The 25,621-nt window shown below is 36.1% G+C and overlaps 1 protein-coding gene across 8 annotated transcripts in view; it reads right to left on the bottom strand.

The window, feature by feature from the left end:
• NPAS3 (neuronal PAS domain protein 3) overlaps positions 1-25,621 on the bottom strand; it is an 897,388-nt gene that overhangs the window by 632,802 nt on the left and 238,965 nt on the right. For 4 of the 8 annotated variants that reach the window (XM_019656776.1, XM_019656782.1, XM_019656778.1 and 1 more), the window contains 2 exons: positions 167-411; positions 5-55 (listed from right to left, as the gene is read on the bottom strand). In XM_019656776.1, coding sequence (XP_019512321.1) covers positions 5-55; positions 167-411 — 296 coding nt within the window. The remainder of the gene's footprint in view (positions 1-4; positions 56-166; positions 412-25,621) is intronic. The other 4 variants (XM_019656779.1, XM_019656780.1, XM_019656781.1 and 1 more) reach the window with 1 other exon arrangement.

The raw sequence follows: 25,621 nt of genomic DNA, 5'->3' as shown, positions 1-25,621 counted from the left end.
TCACCTTCACATGGTGGCTTTCTCATGCAGAGTTCAGATTTCCACATTTGTATCCCTTTAAAGGATTTGATATGCAGAAAAAGAAGAAAGGATGATGGTAAACATTTCATCTTAGAGACACCTGCCGACCACCATATTTCAGAACAAACAGGGTCTTAAAACTTACCTTTGACTGATGTGTTCGGTGGAGGGCCTTCCATTCGCAAGTTCCACGGAGGGTCCCCCTGGTTAGCGAAGTCCCTCATTTTCAGATAGCTAATTGTAAGTCGAATGATGGATGCCTTGTCAAGCTGGCTCGTGATGGCTGCAGGAAGAGGCAACAACTTGGCCAATTCATAGAACTCAAAATTTTCTTTTCCCCGGCGGGAGCGAGCAGCATCTCGGGATTTCTCCTTTCTCAATGCTTGTAAACTGAAATCAAAGGAGTGAAAAACTGATTTTTAGAACATGGGATTCTCTCATCAAACAGAAACCACTTTCTTTGTATTTCCTATTTTTCCCCCAGCAGAAAAGCTACCAAATTCTTCTTCAAAAGTCCAGGGGCCATAGTAAAATGAATTCCAGACAATGTCCACAACCACCATAAATTCTACCTCTGGACTTATACACCATCAACTCAAGTGCAATTACTAAAAAGAGTTTTTTGTTAGGTTTTTTTCCCTCCAGTATGACCATGCATTAAGATACAATCATTGTTTCTAAGACGTAAGATTTACAGGTGATGCTTGATGTTTTCAGCTACACACAATTTAAAAGACTGGGCTTGAATTCACATATCTATTCTCAAGCTAATGATTATGTTCATTTAACTGTCATCACTACAGAATCTTAACCCATGAAAAGGACACATTTTTTTTAAAAATGTATTTCAATTATCATCTTGGAAAAAAAGGGGAAACACACACAATTCACAGAATCAACAAATAAAATGATGTGCTTCCAGGCCTCAAGAATGATCAAGACCTTCAGTCAGATAAAGAAAGCATCCTATTAAAACTGAAGATTTCAATGGAACTTTATAAGTGAGCTGGTAATTAGTTGATAAGCGAATGCTTTCATTCCTTATTAATGGACATACATGAGGAGATGGATAGATTTTCTGAAATACTAGAGAATAAAGAACATTGCCCCGAAAAGTCAAACTTTAAGATAATACAAATTTCATGTTGAAAGATAAAGCCCTGTATGGGTTATTAAAATTTATAAAAATTATAGACATATTACTTCACAGAAGAGGCAACAGATGGAATCTGGCATTTTCCTTTAACTATTCATGTGTATTTCTGTTTGAAGTTTGCTCACATTGCTGAGGGCAGATTTTGGCACAACTGAAGTTGTGTATGAGCATCAGACCAGAGAATTCCACCCACTTGGAATTGCTGTTTTGTTTCTGACAAGAAATACATTTAAAATCAGACCCTGATGAGAAGGAATTGGGCAATAGTTACAATAGCCAGGCACTATTAAAATCATTTGTAAGTATCTATTTTATTAGACCCTGAAGGCACTTTCAATCTTTGAATCTAGCATTCTGCTTTCCCACGGTAAAACAACAAGAAAGAGACAGATAAAACCAAGGAAGGAAGCGAGGCCAGAGGACTAGAACAAAATGAGTTCAGAGTGTGGCTCCAATCTCTATTAGTATAATATGGACAATAACATTCCATATCACGTTACAGCATACCTGATACTACTCGTGGTGTAAACACTGTATTAAGTGCAGACACTCAAAATATCTGATTTAAGTACCACCATGATGCACTGGTCAAAAACTTGCTAGCCTAGTATCCTAACCAGTTTCATGTTCGCTCTATTAATACAATGTTCGACACCAGTAACTAATGTATTCATCGGAACTAGAGAAGTCAATGCTATCATTTTCAAAGTCACAGCAGTCTCAGGTGACAAGTCTTTGTCTCTGGATGTCTCAGGTGATAACGTGAGGCAGAAACATTGCTAATTTACACGGGAAAGACGTTATGCTACTTATTCCCCAATATCTTTGCTGGCCTCCACTCAGTTTTATAAATGCTCAATTTTGACTTGTTGAAAATTATGTGACTGGAGAGAAGCCTACCAGCAGGATCCAGGTTAACATCATAAGATAAAAGAATGATTCATATCCCTCCCTTTATAGAATAAAAGCAATCTATCTAACACCATTTAAGTCACCTGTGCCCAAAAAACTGTCTCTTCACATGTGTTCTCTACCACGCGTAGAGCACAGTGGTTCAAGTTCAGTGCTTTGCTCTTTTTGTGTCCTTGGAATGAAATACTACTCCAGAAGGTGGGATGAACGTACTTTTTTTGGTCCAGTAAAGTGACTATGATGGAGCTCCAAAGCAGGGGTTGCAAACGTGAGGGCTTTCAGGGTTAAGTCAGGGAATGTCGATGAGTGAAGCAGCCTGATAGTGACCATAAGAACTGGAGGACAACACATAGCTTCAGTGGACTGCAGCTCTGGGGTAAGGCACGCAGGGCGTTGCCAGATTTCTGGTGTCTCTATTTCCAGAGAACAAAAGTGATTTTTACTTGGCATTTCCAATTTCATATTATGCTTTAATTTCATGTTGGCTGATTAAAGTTTTTTTAAAAAATATGTAAGCCAAATAAATATGTCATTTGGTAAATAATGGAGCAGGGACTCCTTTTTACACTTTGATAACAATTTGGGAGACCATTTTGAAGGTAGGTTTACATGAATTCTATGTGTACTTTTCCTTTATACATGTCACTCAAATGATCACAAATCATTTGTTATCGAATTAATATTACGAATATTCATGCTAGTAATTTCTCTATTCAACTGAGTAGAGGATTAGGCAACTGTTCTGAAATTGATATTAATTTTCATTGATAATTTTCCTTATCAACGATCTAAGGGGAAAATAAATACTAATCCTATGGGGAGAAAAGCCCAAGATTCCAGGGAGCAACCCGGGGAGCTCCAAAAGCTAGTAGAGGGGAGATGGCATCTTATATCAACTCGGGGGAAGGGAGAACATTGACACTGCTGCCTAAACACTGCCCTCGGACATGTGACTTTTCTAAAATAGTCCTGGGCAGAACTTACTTTACATGTTTCTCCCCCACCTACTTGTTTTTCTCTTCTCCACAGCCTCCTCCCCCTGTTAACTCTAACACACACACACACAGTTCCTTTACTGGGATAATCTTCTTGGCCATAATCTTAATGACAAAGGGTTTCCATGACTCCCACATCACATCATTATGCAGCCATCATAGTTCAGAAGACTTTCAGAATGATAGCATTGGGTCTGTAATAAGTAGTAATTGGTTTTGAGGGCAACAGCAATAAAATACAGTCGAAGAATTATAAAGGTTGTAGAGATGTTGATAGAACAGATGAAGCTAAAGACCTTAAGATAATGACACAGATTGTGGATTAATCTTTTGTCTGCTTTTGAGAAAGGGGAGCCTAGTTATAAACAATTCTCAAACTGAATTAAGGACTACATTAAAACCTAAGATAAATGTTGTATTTGTACATTCTGTTCTAAACCAAAATAAATATGGTTGTATTTATAGAATACTAAAAAAAGGGTGGATTGGTTGTACATAAGTAAAAATATTATGGTTCCAATCTCTGTCACATTAAAAATGATTAAACTTTAGTAAGTTACTCCCTGGGCCAAACTTCCTGCTGCTAATACTCTTCCACTTAGCTCTGGATAGCCGAAAGAAGAGACTCCTCCTTAATACCGGGTGAGGTCAGAATGGCTATCATCAATAAATCAACAAACAGCAAGTGATGACAAGGTTGTGGAGAAAAGGGAACCCTTGTGCACTGTTGGTAGGACTGCAGATTAGTGCAGCCACTATGGCAATCATTATGGAAATCAAGTCAAAGATCTGGAAATGGAACTACCATATGACCCAGCAATTCCACTCTTGGGTATCTATCCAGAGAAACCCAACATGCAAATTCAAAAAACTATATGCACCCTTATGTTTACTGCAGCACAATTCACAATAGCCAAGACTTGGAAACAACCAAAATGCCCATCGATAGATGAGTGGATTAAGAAATTGTGGTATATTTATACAATGGAGTATTACTCGGCTATAAAGAAAAAACTTACCATTTGCAACGATATGGATGGACCTAGAGAACATTATGTCAAATGAAATAAGTCAGATGGAGAAAGACAAATACCATATGATCTCACATATATGTGGAATCTAAAAAACTGAATAAAAGAGTAAACTAAACAGAAATAGTCTCAGAGATATAGAGGAAAAACTGATGGTTGCTAGATGGGAGGGGGGTTAGGATGAGGGATAAGGGGAAAGGATTAGACAGCACAAATAAGTAACTACAATATTGCCATGGGGATATGAAAGACAGTTCGGGGAATATAATTAATAATATAAAGATTTTGTAGGGTGTCAGATGGACACATGTCTTGTTAGGGAGACTACTTCATGGACGGTGTAGATGCCTGACCACTGCACTGTACACATGAAGCTGAAGCTGAAGCTGAATAATACTGAATATCAACTATAATTTATAATAAAAATATATATATATATATATATATGATCATGGGATATGTGGTATAGCATAGGAAACAGAGTCAATGGAATTGTAATAATTATATATGATGTCAGAGGGGCAATAGATTGGGGGAGGGGTTATCACTTTGTGAGGACTGAAATGTCTAACTATTAAATTGTTTTGTACATCTGAAGTAAAAAAATCCTCAGAAAATAAAAATTTCAACTCTCTTTGATGAGGATATTATCAATATTTACCACTAATATTTAATCATCAATATTTACCACTGACAACTAAAATCAAATCAACACCCATTTTAAAAGAGAGACAAGAAAATATAGATATATAGAGATAAATAAAATCTACACGTCATATACAAAAGTGTGTTTATGTATATGTGTATGTATATTTGGGGAAAATAAGAAATGATTTTCAGATTTTCCTTAAGGGGTTTCATCTCCCCAGACAAAAGAGTAATAATCTCATATCTAGAATTTCTCCTTATAAGCCTTATAAAGTTAAGTTCCCTCCCCCCTTTTTGTCATTGCTATTGCCAGAATTAATTTATCCTTAACAATTATACTAGGTTTAAATAATATTATTTAATCTACGTTTGTTCTCAACATTTTGAATTTTTACAAGTTTCTAAAGTTATACCTTAGGTATAGATCACAAGCAATCAAAAAAATTACTGGTAATGACATTGCTTGTTGAATGTAAAGTGATTTTTTAGAAATCCTCCTATGTATTTTAAGCCCCTTTGGAAGGTTGTATGTTTTGTGACAAAGACTCCCGATAAAGGGCTTAGAATACCCATGCTGGCCATTTGCAAGCATTGTGATTCTAAGTCACAAAGTTGAGCCTCAATTTTGTATCTTATAAAATGAGGATGACAAACAAGGCATTTTTGGCAAATCACCTGGGACCATTACAATGACACAAGATAATTTCCATGGTAGTATATGGTGAACTATAAAGGAATAAACTCCTCAGAAAATTCTAAATTTAACAATTAAGATACTTTTTTAACTCAAATGAGGTAGGGTCCACTTCAGAATTTAACAACAGAGAAGAATTTTAAAAAGTTGGAAAGTCTTAAGAATGCCCAAAATATAGTCAACCCATCCCTAAACTTCCTTGGAAGCTCAGAGGTTAGGAGTGTGGGCTCTGAAGCCAAACTGTGGGTATTCACATAATCATACAATTACTAGCTCGGCAACCTTGGGTAGGTATCTCAACCTCTTTAGTCTTCAATTTCCTCATCTGGAAAATGGACACTTTAATGGCATCTACTTCATAATATTCTTCAGAGGAGTAACTGAGCAAATGTATGTAAAGTGCTAAATAAATGTCTGCCATATTGTAAACATTACATAAGCATTAACTTTTATTATAATAAATGCAAAACTGATCTAGGAAATAAAGCCCACCTATTTTAATCCTAGTACCTCATCTGATTACCACCCTATCTCTCCATAATTCTTTACAATCTTCTTTCACCAAGCTTTACTCCCACCATTTTTTATTCTATTAATAGTTACAATTTCTATAATTCCATATACCTGTTTGTTTCCCTCAATGTCCTCTCCGACTCCTTTCTCTACTGCCACTTACGACCTTCACTTTAGTAAATTTAATTTCCTGTGTAATGACAATAAAAACCAAACCAAGGAAAATAAAATCAAGGGCATAACTTCTGTTTGGCAACAGCTTTAAAACTGCCTATTTTTAAAATTCCTACCAGGTTCTCTCAAATCATAACTATTACTTTCATTAAGTTCTGTCTGATGGCTTTCTCAGTATGTCTCCCACACTAGCGGAAGGTAGAGGTTTAAGAGCATGGATTGTGGAACTGAACTGTCTGTATTTAAATTCTGGCTCTCTAAGTTATTGATTATGTAAATATGAGCAAACCATTTAACTTATTTTGCCTCAGTTACTCTCATCAGTGAAATGGGATGATAATACTCTCTCCTTCATAAGGTTCTTGTTGGAATTAAATGAAGTGAGTTATTTTTGTAAAATATTTACAGTGGTGCCTGGTGCATAGTAATACTATATTAGATGTGCGGAATGAAAAATCTAAGCTCACTTCACACTGAATGTTCTGTGCTTTGAGGTCCACAATGTTCATTTACGATGTACTCTCTGTTCTCACCAATATGATTTCTATTCACTTGTTCTGACATATCACATGCTGTACTTAAGTGAAATAAAATTTGTTTATTGCAGAGATACTGATTTTTCATTATAGTTCTCCTTATGCCTATGGTTTATATATTGTATAACTCAGATGTGCTTGCTGAGTTGTTCAAATATGAAAAAATATGTTTCATTAAAGAGAAAATAAAAGTTTAAAAATAAATGATTTTCTATACCAGGAATAGGTAAGTGGCCATTTACTAGTTCACTCAAGTAGAAAAAAAATGGTTAAGTTGCAAGACAAGCAATTTTGTTTATGTATAAAAATGAACATCCGAACACCTGTTGAAAGAATGGATTATTCAGGAAGATTGTAAAAACTTTATGGAAGACTTCAAAATTGCTGATAATTATTAGTCAGGAAGAGTATATGTGTACTAGTAGCAGAAAGATGATCTTTTAAAATATCTTCTAAAGTATCACAAATCTAAAAGCTTTCCTTGATGTCAGGCATAGCCCTAAATCCAGGACCATGGAGAGCTCACCCAGAATATCTGGTGATGGGGAAATGAGGAAGTGCAACCACAGCTTTTATTACTTTGGTGTTCACATTGGGGGTAAGGCTGAATCATGAAATTCTACTTGAGCCAGAAATTAGCAAAAATTTTTTTCAAAGGTATAAAAAGCTAAAGAACAGGCACAGCCACTATTAGAAAACCAATATTATGAAAATGACTCAGGATTTACAATGTCTATGAAGCTACCACGGAGCTGGATAACAGTGCTAATTATTTATTGGACCACTTGTCCACGGTGGACAAAAGAGATAACTTTAGATTTGATGACTCATTAAATTAAGAGAGCCAAATTATCGTTTGTGGCTGATCAAATTTAGCTTTGCCAAATTGATCACTTTGGTTTCCTTCTTCACGTAAATAATAATGATGATTACGGAAGTAATATAGCTGAGATCTACAGAGGATAACAAAAAGCAAAAGTAATAATCGTCACAGAGGAACAATAGAAGAAATCAACTTAATCCAATGTTTCTTCTCAGATGACTTCTTCATAGCCACTTTTAACAGTTTTTTTAAAAATACAATTTATAATTATATTTGTAGAACAGCTTCTGATATGGACATTATTGATAGATCCACACTATCTCTACAAGAAAATTCTCTCTAAGCCTAAGTTTTAACACCTTCATGGAAACTTTTGGAATACAGTGACCAGACTTTATCAAAGAACACAGCAGACTTTGGTCATCTAACTGTAGGGAAAAGGAAAGGTAGGGTGAAAACCACTTTAAATTTTACCTTCTTAAAGTACTGCTAAGGAGTCAGACTGGCAGGCTTTTATGGATTTTCCTACTTGTTTTGCTTAGGAGAACCCAGCACTACAGACTTCTACTATTTATCAATTAATCTGGCATGCAGCCTCAAAGGGAGAAGGTCGACCTGTATTAAAAATGCAGCCATCAAAAATTCATCAAAGGCTGCCGCATATTAACTCATGAACCTTTGAACACCTGCATACTTGAGAGATCACTGGTCATAGTGAATGGTGCGATCTATAGTTACTCCAGTACCTGCTCCTACTCTGACATGAGCTGAATGAGGAGGCTTCCCAGGGAAAGGGTGAAGATTCCATAAGCACTGCTTGCCCTTCCTTCATTACATTCAATAAAACAGCCCACCACACACTGACATCACAGAGTTCAAACTCAATCAAATCAGCCTACTACAAAGAAAAAAAAATCTTTAAGGAGTATTTTTTCCCCCAATGATTGTAAATATCAGACTTCTTACAAGGTATTATAATTGAGAAATACATAAACAACAATTATCTGGTAGGATTATGCACAACAGAGCTCGCAAATTGAAGTTTTTTAATGCTCTCCAAGAAAAGGTAATAATTCCAGAAACCTCCCTTTAATGTGTGAAGAAAGCAGGATTGTATATGCTAGAAGTTAAAACTGGAACCTTCAAGTTCAAGGTAAGAATTCTGCTGCTTAACTAATGCACTGCTCATAGCTGTCATCATTAATTTATGTTAGCCTCTGTAAACATCAAGAGTATAATAGGCCAATTTCACAACTAAATATAGATGCACATTTTGGCCTTATATAAATGGCAGACTGCTGCCGTAGATCATCGCTGCAGAAACACGTCAGTGAAGATGCACTGTTTGATGGTCTGATGCTCACACAATATATAAAACCAGTTGTAATGGTTGTTTGGAAGCAAAGTGTAACACAGCAGCGAAATTTCATTTGTTCCACAAACTCAGGATATATTAAGCTTGGCTGACAAAGACTGTTTGATGTGCTAAATCAGGTTGACCTTCATTCTTGCTTTATTTTTCTCATTGAACATGTGAAATGACCATTATTTTTCCACATGTAAGAAAAGATCATGAAATTGATTGCTTAAAAAGTGTCAGAAACACCTGCAACTGCTAACATTTGACAAAGTATCAAAATCAAGATGCGTTCTTAACATTTTGAAACTAAGATATATTCTGATTCAATAACCATGAACCATTTTTGACTTGTGGTAAACCAGATTAAAAGAGTAATTAAAGCCATTTAAAGGAATGCCTTTCCTCATCTTCAGAAAAATGCCTTGTGTATGTTTGAACTTAATAATTCAATTAACTGGTTTTAGCCAATGAGGGTTTTCATTCTTAACACTTTAAATAAGGGTTTAATTCCAGAATGAGTCATTAGAATAGTAATAAAGAAAGCTGAGAGGTCTGCACAATCCTTTTCAACCAATGTTCACCTTGATTCAAATAATCCTTGAATGAACCACAGCAAGACCAAACTATTCATTGTATGTTGTGGTGTCTGCCAAAAACCTCATGAATCAAAGTGTTTTGTTCTTCAGTTTCCCGCAGAACTTTATGCTATACAACCGGCAGTTCCATAATAATGGAAAAACTGCAGCTTTATCAAGCAATTTCCCTCCACCCAATAAACATCACGTTACCTTGGAGCAACTTGTATATTTCACACCTCAAATTTCTATTTACCAAATCAGCTAATCACTTCACAATTGAAGTCAGAACAAAAAAAAATTATCAATTAAAGTGGTTGAAACTCCTGCAAATTATCATTTAGGAATGAAGTAATTGCTTTCATCAGGGCAGAAAAGCCCGCCAGAACAGAAATGTCACTTTAGATTAGTGTTCCCACTCCTGAAGCTATGGATGACACAGCTGATATAAGACTAAATGCCAAGACCAATCAATTGCTTTTGTGGCTCTGCTCTGAGCTGCTGTAAAAGGGGCCATTTTCTAGGATCTACTCTTCATTATAGTAAATGCTATCTCCTTGGTAACATAATTCCATTTCTCATAAATTCTGTCTGAGAGCATTGTCCTAACAATGGATGTTTGTGGAAAAGAATGCTGTTGGTTTAATGCACAGAATTAAGTGTGAATGGCTGTCAAACTACTATAGTTTACTAGTTCTTAAACATAAATTGAAGTCTTATACATTAAAAAAATTCTTGGGAAGAAATGAATGTGCTGAACAAGGGTAAGATCCTGTATTTGAAGGTTCTGTGTTATTGGTTTAGAATTTTTACTATTCTAGTGTTTATCTGTCCTGTACATTAAATCAGTCAGCTAACACCAGAGGTAGGTGAACACTTCACTTACTTTCTCAGCAGTGTAGTTTGCAAATGTGAAAGCTCAGAAGAAAATATGGACTCATTAGGCAACTGCATGCGATTTGTCAATAGCCAGAACTGTGTTAAAAAAAATAATAAATAAATAAAGTGTTCTTTGAGCTGAGCCCTTCCTGGAAAGCATCCAGATCTTAATTTGTATTGTTCATCCCCCTGAAGTTACAAGAATCTGGGTTGCAGGCTCCAATTAAAAGGAAATTGAAGAAGCTAATATAGTGAGAAAGCAGCAATTCCCTGCACTGCTCTCTTCAGGTCTGAGGATTAGAAAGAGATTCAGGATCACAGGTCTTTGGCCGACATGGGATAATGGCATTCCCATCCTGTTGATCACACATGTGAAACCTCCATTAACAGTAACAGGGGCCATGAGCAAACACTGAAAGTCTACTGCTAAATATTGGAAAGGGTCAGAGCATCGCGGCTGAAAGGCAAAATGAGAGAGGATGGTGGGCACCCTGGGACAGCAGGACCTTTTACTGACCATCCATAGGGCAACTGCTGGAATAGCTACCACTCCAAGGAGCTATAGTATTAATTTTCATAATCTCAATAACAGGAAAGTACACATGTTGTTTCTGCTTTTTAAGTTAATTCAGTACCACCAATGAACAGCATGCAGCTTAACGTAACAATACTAAAAGCTAATGTCTTTTTTAAATTATTTTCTTTACTTCAGTTACAGTTGACATTCAATATTATTTTATATTAGTTGCAGGCGTACAGCACAGTGGTTAGACATTTATGTAATTTATGCAGTTTTTCTCGGTAAATCTAGCACCCACCTGGCACTATGCATAGTTGTTTCAACACTACTGACTATATTCTCTATGCTGTACTTTACATCCCAGTGGCTATTTTGTAACTGCTAATTTATACTTCTTAATCCCTTCACATTTTTCACCAAGCTCAACCCCCTCCCACCTGACAACCATAAATTTGTTCTATCTATGAGTCTGTTTCTGTTTTATTTGTTCATTTTGTTCTTTAGATTCCACATATAAGTGAGGTCATATAGTATTTGTCTTTCTCATTCTGACTTATTTCTCTTAGCATAATGCCCATACATGTTGGTCCATCCATGTTGTTGCAAATGGTTAAGATTTCATTCTTCTTTATAGCTAATATTCCTTTGTGTGTGTGTGTATTTATCTATCTATCTATAGATATATATATCTATATCTATCTATATCTATAGACAGATAGACAGATAGATAGATAGATAGATATAGAGATATACATATACACACCACCTCTTCTTTATCCAATAGTCTATTGATGGGTGCTTGGGTTGCTTCCATATCTTGGCTATTGTAAATAGTGCCGCAATGAACATAGGGATGTTCTTTTCTATATGTCTTTTCTAATTAGTGTTTTGAATTTCTTCAGATAAATACCCAGAAATGGAATTGCTGGGTCATAAAGTAGTTCTGTGTTTAATTTTTTGAAAAACCTCCAAACCATTTTCCATAATGGCTGCACTAATTAGCAATCCCACCAATAGTGTGCGAGGGTTCCCTTTCCTGCATCTGTTGATATGATCATATGATTTCATATTAATTGATTTGCAGATATTGAACCAACCTTGCATCCCAGGAATAAATCCCACTTGATCATGGTGTATGATCTTTTTAATGTGTTGCTGAATTCGGTTTGCTAATATTCGTTGAGGACATTTGTGTTCTTCAGGGATATCAACCTATAATTTCCTTTTTTTTTTCTAATGTCTTTGTCTGGTTTTGGAATCGGGGTAATGCTGGCCTCATAAAAATGAGCTTGAGAGCTTTCCCTCCTCAATTTTTTGGAACTGTCTGAGAAGGATCAGTGTTAACTTTTTTTTGCATATTTGGTAAAATTTACCTGTGAAGTTACACAGTCCAGGTCTTTTGTTTGTTGGGAGTTTTTTAACTACTGATTCAATTTCATTAGTAGTAATCAGTCTGTTCAGATTTTCTGTTTCTCCTTGATTCAGCCCTGGAAGATTGTATGTTGCTAGGAATTTATCCCTTTCTTCCAGATTGTCCAATTTGTTGGCATATAACTGTCCATAACATTTTCTTATGATCCTTTGTATTTCTGTGGTGTCTGCTGTCACTTCTCTTTCATTTCTGATTTTATTTAACCAGAGTTGATGAGTCTGGATAAAGGTTTATCAATTCTGTGTATCTTTTCAAAGAACCAGCTCTTGGTTTCATTGATCTTTTGTATTGTTTTTTAAAACTCTATTTCTGCTCTTATCTTTATTATTTTCTTCCTTCTACTCACTTTTGGCTTTGTTTGCTTTTCTCTTTCTAGCTACTTTAAGTGTAAGGTTAGATGGTTTATTTGAGATGTTTCTTGTTTCTTGAGGTAGGCCTGCATTGATATGAATTTCCCTCTTAGGACTGCTTTCACTGTGTCCCACAGATTTTGGGTCATTGTGTTTTCATTTTAATTTCTCTTGAGATATCTTTTGATTTCTTCCTTGATTTCATTGTTGACCCACTCATTATTTAGTAACATGTTATTTAGCCTCCATGTGTTTGTGTTTCAGTTCTTATATTGTAAGTGATTTCTAGTTTCACACCATTGTAGTCAGAGAAGAAGCCTGATATGATCTCAATCTTCCTAAGATTTGTTTTGTGGCCTAACATACAGTCTATCTTGGAAAACGTTTCATGTTAAAAGCTAACATCTTTGAATGCTTACTATATTTTAGCCAGCATCTAAATGTTTGAAACATTATCTCATTTAATTCATGGTTGCTAATATCAACAATGAGGGTGAAAAGAGTAACAACTATGAAAAGCAGGTAATCTCTGCTGGATAAATTTTAAACTAAAAACAGTGTTGCTGTCAGCCCCTCATTTGGGGCTGGAGTCACTGTATGAGTTTTGCACTTTCCATCCAACTTTCTGCACCCATCCCCGAAAACTGGGCAATTTCTAGTCTCAGGGAGAGCTTTCCCTGAATTCTCGAGTTTCAGTGCTAAAAGCAGAAAAGTCCTGGGAAAACCAGGACAGTTGGTCACCCTGGAGCTATTACTGCCCCCATCTCACAAATAAGATCAAAGCACAGAGAGGGAAAGTAACTTGCCCAAAGTCAGTGGAGTTGGAACTTGAACCTGGGCAAGATGACTCAAGTAATCCTTCTCACCACTGTACTGCATGGCCTCCACAGGAATAAGTCTTCACAAGTTCCCTTTCCCTATTATATTTATATAACAATTAAGTCACTGATAAAATCTTATTTGATGTATAATCACCCATATAAATTTCATAATAATTGTTATGAAAACATTAATTCTTTAATGAAATGTCCAAAAAATTTTTTAAAAACCTATTTTTCAGGCTTATAAACACATTCCAATTTGGAGAAGATGATTTGCTGTTAATTGCTTTAAGTCCCAAACTAAATTGCTTTGGAATTCAAATTCAAATGACCTTTTCTAGAAGTAAATTTCATTTTTTTCTTTTAATTTTCTTTAAGTGTGATTTCAAACACTTTTGAAAGCACAACTAAGTGGAAGAAAGCTTTTGAAAACTTTCAAGCTTGATAGGAGAAATTTGTAAAGAATAAAGCATGCTTTGACAGTTTGAAGATCTTTAAGTTAAGAAAAATGAAATTATGGTTATGTGAACATGGCAAAAATAACACATACATTTACTTGACATCAGTGAACACATCATTGTACTATAACAGCCTGCAGTCCTTTGTGAAATAGAGATAATTAAGTAAAATGGTCATCCTTTCTTTAAACACTACATTTGGGGATATAGGTCCATCAGTTTTAAGAGACTATATTCTCTATTCCCATCTATCTATTTTTTTTAATTCACATACTTTTACTTCTCCTTTCATCAAGTCTCCAAAAGCACAGTGTATGGTTGCTGGGAGTGTAAACTGTTACAATTTCTAGAGAACACTTTGGCCAATACCTATCCAAACGCTTAGAAATTTGTCTTCTTATAGCCCAACCTGGCTTAGATGTGAACAAATATATTGCTAAAATAGTATTCACTGCATTTTTGATAAATAAACTTTAGAAAAATATGAAATATTCTCAAATTACCGAACAAGGATGTTGAAGAAAATCTTCAATGTCTTGGAAAATGTTTTGCAATATGTGAAGCGATAAAAGGCAGTGTATAAATCATCATGTAAGTGGGATCAAACAACTGTATAGCAATATATATATATATATATATATATTAGAGATAAAATATACCCAAACCTGGATTAAAGTCCCATAAACTAAAATATTAAGATCGGTTATTTCTACATGGGAGAAATTCCATGTGTGTGTTATGGTGAGCACCAAACTGAGGCAAACTGAGGCAAGAAGGAGAAAGAAAAGTAAGGAGCCTGTCCCACCTCTCTTTGTTAATCATACATACTCAGACATCAAATCACCATAAATCCTATAGGTCAGATAGAGACATCACAATAAGGGACAGGGGAAATCTTTCTAATGAGAAATCTCAGAGCTTCACATAATTATTTTAACTATTTACTAGACCTGTGTGTTTATGTATTATCAGGAATACAAAAATGTAAACAGTCAATGCTCCAAAGAGAACGTAGAAGAGATCACAGAGAAAAGATTCAAGAGGACAGGGTACCTACAAATTAAGATGAGACAATATCTTTCTACAAGTTTCAGAATGACTGAATAAGATAGTCATCTAGAGACGTCTTCTGAAATTCAATAAAATTTTTGGAACCACTGTTTTCCTACAGCTAAATCTTTTCCACTTCTGGGTATGAGTTTTCTTTTCTTTTTTTTCCTTTTTATGTATATATGTATGTGTGTATGTATGTATGTGTGTGTCTGTGTGTATGTGTGTATTTACTTATTTATGTATTTTAAAAAAAAACAATTTTTGTTTGATATATATGTGTGTGTGTGTGTGTGTGTGTGTGTGTGTGTGTGTGTGTGTGTGTATGTAAAGAAGCATACCTGCTTCCCTTACTGGGGCATCTGTGGCCTTCTCACCTCTTTCTAGCTCTATGCGCCTAGTCTCTGGCAGCATCCTTTCCCTCCTGAATGGAGGCTGACAGCTCAGGTAGAAGAGATGGCCATGATGTCTATGAACAGAGTCTGCTACTTTATAAACTGATCAGATGAGCATAATTCTAGTCAATTTCACTCACAGCGGGTAGAAGCAAGAAAAACATTCCTATGTAAGTCACCACTGTTCTTCATCTGCAGCTTCTAGCTCTGACTGTACAGTAAATCTCAACTGAAAAGCAAACACACACACACACACACACACACACACACACACACCCTCCTGGGGTGCATCCCAGGGCAGACATGCTATAATCCGTATAGCTCCACCACTATCCCTGTATATCTGATAGAGTAAGGAGAGGTGTCTGCCCAACTGTAGGCTATAATTTTATTGATAGACTCTGATGACATTATAAAATCCATAAGGGCAAAGAGCAAGTGATTTGCTCATGTCACTAGAAATCCAATACAAAATTACATCTTTCATTTAGAAACCTTTTTGGAACTTTTTAAAATTAATAATGATGCATGGTTATCAATACTGGTATTTCGACCATGATGACAAGGGAAGGAAACAGCATCAAGCCAATGTCCACAGAGACAAAACCCAAAATTTTTCAACTGCACATGGACAAGTTCAGATTTTTACAAAGCTCTATACAAATTGTGAGATATGTGGTGAGCCGAAAATGAGAGCGTATTTGACTTACAAAGGTTTCTACAAGCATTCATTACGTGCTACTAGGTGCTAAATGTAGGTTTAGATCTTAACATGCAAAATCAAGTTTAGGTCTTTTATATTGCTCAATACACATGAGCTTGCATGAAGTCCTGAACATTTTGTGCAAGAAAAGCAGGAACAAGGAAAATAATGCCTCTTTATTCCATGTCCATGTGCTCAGCTCTCACATGAGCGCAACAGGTATTGTGTGTCCTCATTTGAATAGCACAGATTTAGGTGAGGGGCCTATATTCTCTGAAGATCCAGCCATAAGATCCTCTTGTCCTCTTGTGGGCTGAAGGTCATATGGAAACATGTCAATGCCAAGGAAATTCTACTACTACTACTACTACTACTAGAGAGAGAGAGAGAGAGAGAGAGAGAGAGAGAGAGAGAGAGAGAGAGAGAGAGAGAGAGAGAGAGACTAAATTTCTGTTGAAAACCAAAGGGTTTCCTTCCTCTCTGTGTTCAAAATACTTGTATTCCTAGGCAGGAGGAGGCTAACTAGCCATCAAAGACAGGTCCATCTTAGCACTTCATGCTCTCAGTGGGAGGTCCTGGATAGAACCAATGTGTGCAATAAAAGTGATTTTTAAGCAGATCTAGACTAAAGTAATTGACAAATCCTCTATAAAATAGAGTTAATTAGGAAGGTACAGGTGGGTCCACATAAGGAAGCTATTCAATGTAAGCAAAATATGACTAAGAAAATCAGTTATTCATTACAATAAAATACTGATCAGTAAGTTGTGAGACCCAGTGCTGGGCCAACCTCTGCTACTAATAGGTGCATAATTCCAGAAAATACATTTAATTTCTCTGGTTGTATGTTTTCTAATCTGAAAAGCAAGAGCATTGTTCTCTAGAATATCTTTCCCCTTAAAGATTCTATTTTCGCTTGTGTTTTTGTCACATAACATTGGTGAACTACTGGGGAAGATGTCTTATGTATTAATGCTATTGCCCATTTTACCTACAGCTTTAAAGTGGCATGTGCCCCCTCCCTGACCCCCACTGTTCAGCCTGTTAGTATTGAGTATAGTCAAAAAGGCTTCAATAAGTAAATATACAACCTGACTCTCATATAGGACTCCATGAGGTTTCATGGTTATTAAACTCATGAACGATACATGAAAACTGGCTTAACTAAAATTTCTGATTAGTAACAATGAAATACTCCCATCTCCATTTTTCCAAAGGAAATTCTGGGACTTTTCCATAACTGACAAAGCAGAGCACACAAGTTAACCTTGAGTTACAGTTGATAATGAATATCAGCTGGCTAAGCTGAAAGAACAGTTTTATGTAAAGGTTATAGCTTTGTTTTAAACATACTTTTTTCTTTTTTTTTTTTTTACTGGTGGGTGGGAGACATTCAAATGATGGGAAACTTGCATTTTTAAAGTCTGCCTGTTTACTCTCTCCGTACAGTACAATGCCCTGGAACATTCCTACAGAATGTCAACCACCTGGATCAAGCAATCAGCAAACACATGTTGGCTGCTGTCCAGCATCAGGCTAAACCCAAATCAATCAATAATCTATATCTGGCGAGCACCAGTATTTTTGGCACTGTACAGACACAAATTCAATACCCCTATCTGTCACCAAGGTATGTAACATTTATACTGCTTTGTAATCTGTTTGCATAGCTGACTCCATCGTCTTCCAAAATACAGGCTCAGATCCCAAGAGATGCGCTGTTCTGCAACTGACCTGAAAGCAACCACCACGTCACCTTCAAAACCCATTAAGCCATTGAAAACATCACTAGCCAAAGAAGTGATGTGACTACAACATTCCACCGAGTAACTCATGCCTTTGTAACTTGCTCAGAGGTATGTGACTATTGGAATCATATCAGACTGCATTATTCTTTAATTGACACATAAATCTGATTTGCTATTAATAATACTTACTATACCCACACACAACATAAGCAGGCCCCAATATGTAATGTCTGAAATGACTTTAAATACTAAGAAAAAAGCAGCAAGCCCTATGAACCACATGTTAAATAAAAATGAAATCTCCTTTCAATTGAAATGTGGGGAGAATTTTAAAGAGCATAAACAATGTTTACATTAATTTCACTTGAACTTTTGCAGGCTGGAGTAGCATATTTTGAGCAACTCACAGTCTGGATTTGTGAGTGAATAATATTTAGCTTAAAGTTTTGGAAAGCCCCAAACTACAAGTATTTGAAGTTGGGGTGAATGAAGGTGGAAGCTTAAATGGGAGAGACAAAAAGAGAAAAGGAAGTACCTTTACAAAGAGCTATTATACCTGATCGGCTCCATGCAAGACAGTTGAAATGTGAGCTTCAGTATTCAAAATAGAAAGGATACAATCATATGTCTGGTTAACTTACAGGAAATAGTTCCAGAGACAATTTTACACTAACTACAGTGATTTGGGCAATTTTTAAAAATAATACCAGCCAATTTCTCTCCATTATACTCTGCTGGCAGAAAATAAAACATTTTTCTTTGAAATGATTGCCTTTGGTTTTGTTAAATCATGCATTCTGTCAACATGTGGTCACCATTTTTACATGATCTTTCTGCTTCCCTAGAAAAGAATGAATTCACAGTCTGAACCCTGATATAAATATGTAATCTTACAACTGTTAAGGCTTCTTCTATTACTGCAAAATGAAGAGATGAGAAATTGATGTGGTATCAAAAGAAATGAAACAACAAAAAAAAATGACCAAATAAGTATAAAACTTGGATTCTTGCATCTACTTCATAGCTAAATGAAGAAAACATTTGTGCTGATCGTTTTTCTTACCATAACACAAAGAGAATGTATGAAGTTCATGATTTTAAAACCAATTTGAAAACTCTATTTATGTCAAGAGATGCATTCTAGCAACTGTGCTATGGCTAGCAAAAGGTTAGAGGAGCAGAGGTTGTAATAAAGTCTTAAAATAAGAAAGACGTTATCTTGTCATTAAAGACTTTTGGGGTACAAATGTAGAATGCCTGGGCTGTAATTGCTTCCACTATGTCATCCACCAGGATGGAGATCCTTATCTTCAACCTACAGCCTGTACATTTTTAAAGCTAAATTCTTTTGCAAAAAGCATAGATATCTGTTGTGTGGCTGCCCCTCTTAGTCTTTGTTTAGTTAGACAGTGAGAGTGTACGTCCTTTCTAAGATAATCACTGCAATGTTGCTGTCCCCCAGTAGCCACGGTTACCTAGAGGGGACCATGAGAAAGCATCCTTGACAATGTTTGGTTTTACTTGACCCAATAGCTGGGACCTATAGTGAGTGCATCTCAAACTAATTTATAGGAAAAAAAAATAGTTAATCCTAAGAAAAACAACTAACTGAGATACTTCAAATGGGTAAAGAGAAAAACATTTTCAGATAAACCTTAAATTGGAAAGAAATATAAAGGGTCAAAACCAAATGAGAACTTTGATACATGAAAGATATGGCAAAGGAGAAAACTCTAACACCCAGAAAGAAAGTACTAGCAACTTGACCGGACTTAAAATGGATGTTTTAAAGGTATAGGTATTGGCGACAGTCGTTTGTTTCCTTCCCTTCGGATAGTTAACATGTAAAGGAAGTTAAAATGTAAAGCACGGAGGATGTTACTTAAGAGGAAGTTCTACCACTGAGCAGCAAATGAGGCAAACATTTAGGTAAGATTTCATTTGAGGCAACACTGCTTGTGACAGAATTGTCTGCGTCTCAACAATACAATCTCCTTGTCAGAGGGAAGAAACACTAATGCTACTTCTTTGTCAAGGTAAAAGTTCAGGTTACTAGAATCCAGTCGGAACTTTCAACTAGCCAGAATGATGTTTGTAGTCTTACCTTCTTGAGGAAGGAGAACACAAGGAAATCAACCAAAACAGCAAACGTAACAGATTTGTTTTTGCTTTTCCATCAACTACAACCTCTCAGATTTTTGTAAAGTAGATCACATTTACCCCGGTTTCCTTCACTGTCCACAAATCTGTTCTATAGTGACTGACTTGGTTCAGGGGGAAAAAAAAAAGTGACCTGAGTCTTGGCAAAAATCTGAATAATCAAGTAAAGACCCAGCCTCCATCAGGATCCCACTCTCATGGAAGCATGGAGAAGCTCTGATGCCTACAAAGCAGCATAAGCGTGGAGAGAGACCAGCCTTGTCGGCCCTGGGCCTCAGTTTTCTAATTTGCAAGACGGAAGAAAAAAGCACATAGTAAATGTGTCTAAGGCCCCCCTATCAGTTCTAAAATTCTTTTCATTCCAAGAATTTCACCAAGGGGGTTAATACAAAAACAGCTTTTTGCCTACCTTACGAATAACTAAAAGATAACTAGGTAGGATGCTGTATTTTCTAATCTGACATCTAGTAGCAATGCCCTATCATAGCAACGCAGGCATCCCCACTCCTTCCATAAGAAGGGCTTTCCAAAGGCCTGACTGCTGCTCAGCTGCCACATTCTGACAAGGTCACCTGCCAGCATCTACTGTGAAGTGTCAGTCCCTGAGCTGTACCACCTGTTAAATATTTGAACTCACACCCACATCTAAAAGCTATCTAATCTAGTTCACGAGACTGCCTCCTAATCAGGACACTAACCATGTGATCTTCTTTAAAAAACATTTACAAAAATTAAAGAAATTATAGTCCATTGCTTCTCTTTCCCAGTGACCAATTTTAAAAAAAATGAATTTAATCAAAATAACTAATCATTGGGCACTTACTATGTTCTAGGTGCTGTACTAGTTACCTGCTTCATATGGTTGCTCTCACTAAGTCTTTAAACAATTGTATGGCTCTATATCTACCCGTGAGGGCAGAGAGGTTTAACATGGTCACGTGATTTGCCGAAAGTCTTCCAGCTAGTTACTTGCAAAGCCAGGGTTCCATGACAAATTTATCTGTCTACAAAGTGTTCATGTTCAACCAGCATGGCCGACACCTGGCAGATGAGTTGACTGGGACAAAAGAATAGGTAAGGTCTCACCACTGAAGGTACGGGAAGGTTGCTTTTAAATCACATAAGCTACCATTGTAATAAAACCTCATCAGCACATTTAGATGACTTTTAAAGATCCCAGAATTTGATTCTGGGACCTAGGATTGTGGTGGTAAATTTGAGAAGTTTTATTTTTAAAAATTTATGAGTTTGTTTTTTTGTAAATTTGGAAATGAAATAACATGGTTGCATTGTGTGGCCATCTGCCACTCTCATAAGTATCTCTAGCAACAAAAATTGAGAATACTGGTAGTTTTGCTGTGGAGTTAATTGAAGCCTTCCTAAGAATAATTTTAATTCAGTGTTTTAGAGCCAAATTCTGCTTTATGATCCACATTTCACATAGTATTTCTGAAAACTGGAGCAAGCCATAGGTCTGATTGGCATTTTAAAGTCTTTCAGATTAAAACATGATCCAGCTATTTTCTGCTATTATTCATCTAGTGTTGATCCAAAGACCCATGTAAGTGAAATTGGTTTTCCAAATGCAGTGTAGACATGACCTATGACTCTGAGTAAAGATTTGACCCGTACGAATTTAGACCTTTCTATCTTTACTGTTACACTATCTTGTCATTTAATTACAATTATCTATGTTTCCTCTACCTTTAATTATGTAATAAAAATGGCTACATGCTCAAGACATTTATAAGGCTTAACATGTGTTGGGTTACAAAGAACAAAAGCATATTATATATGGCTTTAAATTTCTTCCCAGCACTTTCTTCCATCCAAGGGTCGTATTTTATGATTTTTGCTGATAAATGCCTATTATTTTTAAAGTATTCCCTTAGACCGATCTCACTTTTAGGTTAAGGCAGCAATTCCCTTCAGATAGAGTCTAAAGCACACATTTCAGAGTTCATCAGTTACTCTTTGTGTGTCGTAATTCAGCCATTGTCTCTGAAAAGAGTCAGTTGCTTTCACTAAATTTCATTTTGACCATTTACAAAATGAGAGATAAAAGACTCACCAATATTCTGAATACATTATGTGAATTATGGAAAGACAACAAAGAATTTGGAGGGAAAATCCCTAAGCATCCATTATTATCATAACAAAAATAGCATTGCTATCTATTAGAAAGAGAGGAGAGGGGAAAGAACAAAAGTAATTATCCAAGCTATAATTTGGTCCTGACAACACCGCACCCCTCCTCAGACTAAAAAAAGACTCTATAATGATGAGCTCTAAAGGAGAGTGCCCGAAATGCAGTCTGGGAGGTTGTGTGCCAGTGCCAGAGCAACATCCTAAGACTAACTGCAGGGGCTGCAGCACCCCACATGCTGGAAACACCACAGTCCCACATTGCGTGTCATCTGGTGGGTCCAGGAAGGCATGTAGGGTGTGTGGCAATGCATTCTGCCATGAGCAAAATTAAAATACACATTGTATTTTCTGCTAGTTTCCTTCTTTCCTTTACTTGTTAATCAAATAGCGTCCAACATGAGAAAGAACCAAACAAAGAGGTAAGGATTCAACTCAGAGTATTCCTCTTGAAAATTACAACTATTCTATGGGTTTTTAAAGAAAGGAAACAGTGGTGAACATTCTGCAGTGTGTAATCATACAAATACCAAATCGTAATTTTAGACACTTTAAACTAACATAAGGTTATACTTATAAATATATGTCAATAAAAATATAAACAATATAGAGTAATAAAAAGCAAAAATAAAAGTCCCCAAGCCTCTAAGTCTTTCTGTTCCCAAAAGTGATCATTATGAATTGTTTCTTGGGTATTTTTCCAAAAACGATATACAAGTACCCTCAAAATTACATATATGTAAACTTTATCTTATTTACATGAATAAAATAATCTTCTTCATACTGTTCTGAAACTTGCATATACATGTCTTGGGTCTTCAGCACATATAGGTCTGCCCCAGCCTGATACCCACTACCCAGCGCTTCACTAGATGAATGAAGTAATTTATCCAGTTGCCCATAAAAACATATTTATTTCCAATCTGATATTAGAACAGCACTGAAATAAACATTTCTACACAGCTTCTTGATATATTTGTAGGAATTTGTCAGTAGAGGCAGAACTGCAGGCTAAAAGAATATGCACATTAAAAACATTGATCCACATTTTGCAATATATACAAATATTGAAGCATTATGCTGTATACCTGAATCTAATATAATATGACATGTCAATTATACCTCAATAAAATAGCTTCTCTGCCTTAAAAAAAATAAAAATGACCCAGGGTAGTGTGAACTGCTAGCTCAAAGGAAGCAAATCCAACATCTCCATTTGGGAAAAGAACATTTTTTGATTTGGTTATTTGAGAATGAAGAAAATAATAAAGGTTCATGAATGCACTTGTATTCTAGATAATAAAGAAATGTTCCACTTATATGGTTCTTTGCTTATCTTTGTGCTATAATAGAATTCCACACATTGAATTCAATATTTTTTGAATTATGTGAAATTGAAACACTCCTCCAACTATTTTGACCTACAAAGTAATTAATACGCGTATGAGTGTTAGAAAGGAAGAGTATGCTTCAAAATGTTTTAAAACAATCATATATTACAGGATCCTACAAAGTAACTAAAACATAATGTGTGTAAAAATATAACATAGAAATTGCTAGGGGGTGGCCCACAGACACTCCTTTTTTTTTTTTTTTTTTTTACAAGTATTAACCTAGACCAATTGCCTGAGATAAGAAGTCATGTTAGTGGTCAGAAAAGTCATTGCATGCACTTAGTATTGGGTTGTCGGAAAAGTCATTACATATTTTTTCTGTTTTTCGTTGCAAAAATGTGTCATGACTTTTCCAACAACCCAATAAAATAGCCTCCCTTTTGTGTTCTAAGGCATTTAAATTCTGAAGCTCCACAAGGATAGTTCATTTCCACTCCACTCAGTGCTCCCCCCCACCCCGGTCTGCTCAGTGTATCATCCATGTAACAAAGGCCACCGTGGTACTTTCTGAGCAGCCAATCAAGGTGACACATGTGCTATATCCCCAAGTGCTTAGTACACAATACCTGATTTTGTGAACCTTTCACCTATAAGTGTACAAACAAGTCCCTGAAAATTAAAGTGGGAAATCCAAACACCTTTGTCCTTTTAAACAAGCACATTCTGCCAAAAAATGCTCTCTTCTGTGAACTTTTGGCATCGACAGGGCAGAACGCAATATCCTTTGCATTCAGCAGCCAAAGACATAAAGCTATATCCAAAAGGAAGAAGCCAGGTAAATTGTTTAGGCCCATAACCTAACATTCTCCTTGGCATAAAACGATTCATTCTTTAGCCTTCCAATAAATGTAGCCAGTTGGAAAGGCAATACATTCATTATTCTACAACACATTGCATAATTCAGATAAACAACCTCCGATGCTTAGAAACCTATTTTCTCACTCTTTAATTTTTAAGGCCAGCCTCTAAAGGCAACTGAGGAACTATTCTTCTGAAGCCCTCTCTGAAAAATGATCACCAATTCTTCCTTAAACACAGATTAAACCAGAAATAAAACAGGAAAAGTATCCCCAAATATCTATCTCTATCTCTACTTTTCAGTGGAGTACAATGAGTGTTTTCATCATAACTTACAGTAAGTCTAAAAAGATAGGCAGGAGTATTCAGTTGCTACCTTCCTGAAGACCACTTGGGAAATGACAGCATATCAATGGCAGAGAGGTTTATTATGCTGTTTAAAAAAAAAATCCCCAGAGATCATCTTCCTCTATGACAGCAGTGGGTTCTGAACAGAGCTGGGAGTGCTAGGGAGATTCAAGAGTCAATTAGTCCAACATGTACCGAATGTCTTGTATACAATGAAACTGTGGTAGGTACTGGGGATGCAATGCCATGTGTGCCGGGAGTTTATAGTGGTGGAGAGATAAAAGATAATTACACAAATAAATGTTACAACACAGAATGGGAAGTGCCATAAGAGAGGCACAAACCAATCACTGAAGATGAACATTTGTGTCTTCAAGTGATAGGGCTCTAATTCTCCTTAATGGTCCCTCTCTTCATTCAAGCATTCATTTATTCACTCAAAAAACACTTACTACCCAGCTCAGTGCTAAGAAAAAGAAATACAGTGAGAAGCAGAAGAGACAGCAGGATGGCCTTCCTGATAACCTCCTTTCGCTGGAAGAGACAGCATTAATTACACAATAAAAGAAACAATAAACATACTAATAATAATCATAACATTTATTCAGTGCTTACTATATGTCAGTGAATTAAATGCTTGACATGTATTATCTCCATAATCCTCACAGCAACATTATGATGCATGAAAGCACTGAACTGAGGCTGATCTGGTCACTGGCTTCAGACTATCTGGATTAGAATCCTGACAGCATCACTTGTTAGTGATGTAATCTTGGGCAAGTGAATTAACCTCTCTGTGTTTCAGCTTCCTCGTTTGTAAAACGGGACTAACACCAGGTTCTGCCAAATTTAAGATGCCATTGATAATCAGACACATCCTAATTTCAGAGCTGTTAGGGAAAATGTATCTTAGACTCTACTAAATAAGGTAACGATATAAAGTAACATCTATCACATATGGTTGCTATCATGATTGAATAAA

Source organism: Hipposideros armiger, unplaced genomic scaffold (genome assembly GCF_001890085.2).
Source record: "Hipposideros armiger isolate ML-2016 unplaced genomic scaffold, ASM189008v1 scaffold_265, whole genome shotgun sequence".
NCBI lineage: Eukaryota > Metazoa > Chordata > Mammalia > Chiroptera > Hipposideridae > Hipposideros > Hipposideros armiger.
This window is presented reverse-complemented; position numbering and strand designations above follow the sequence as displayed.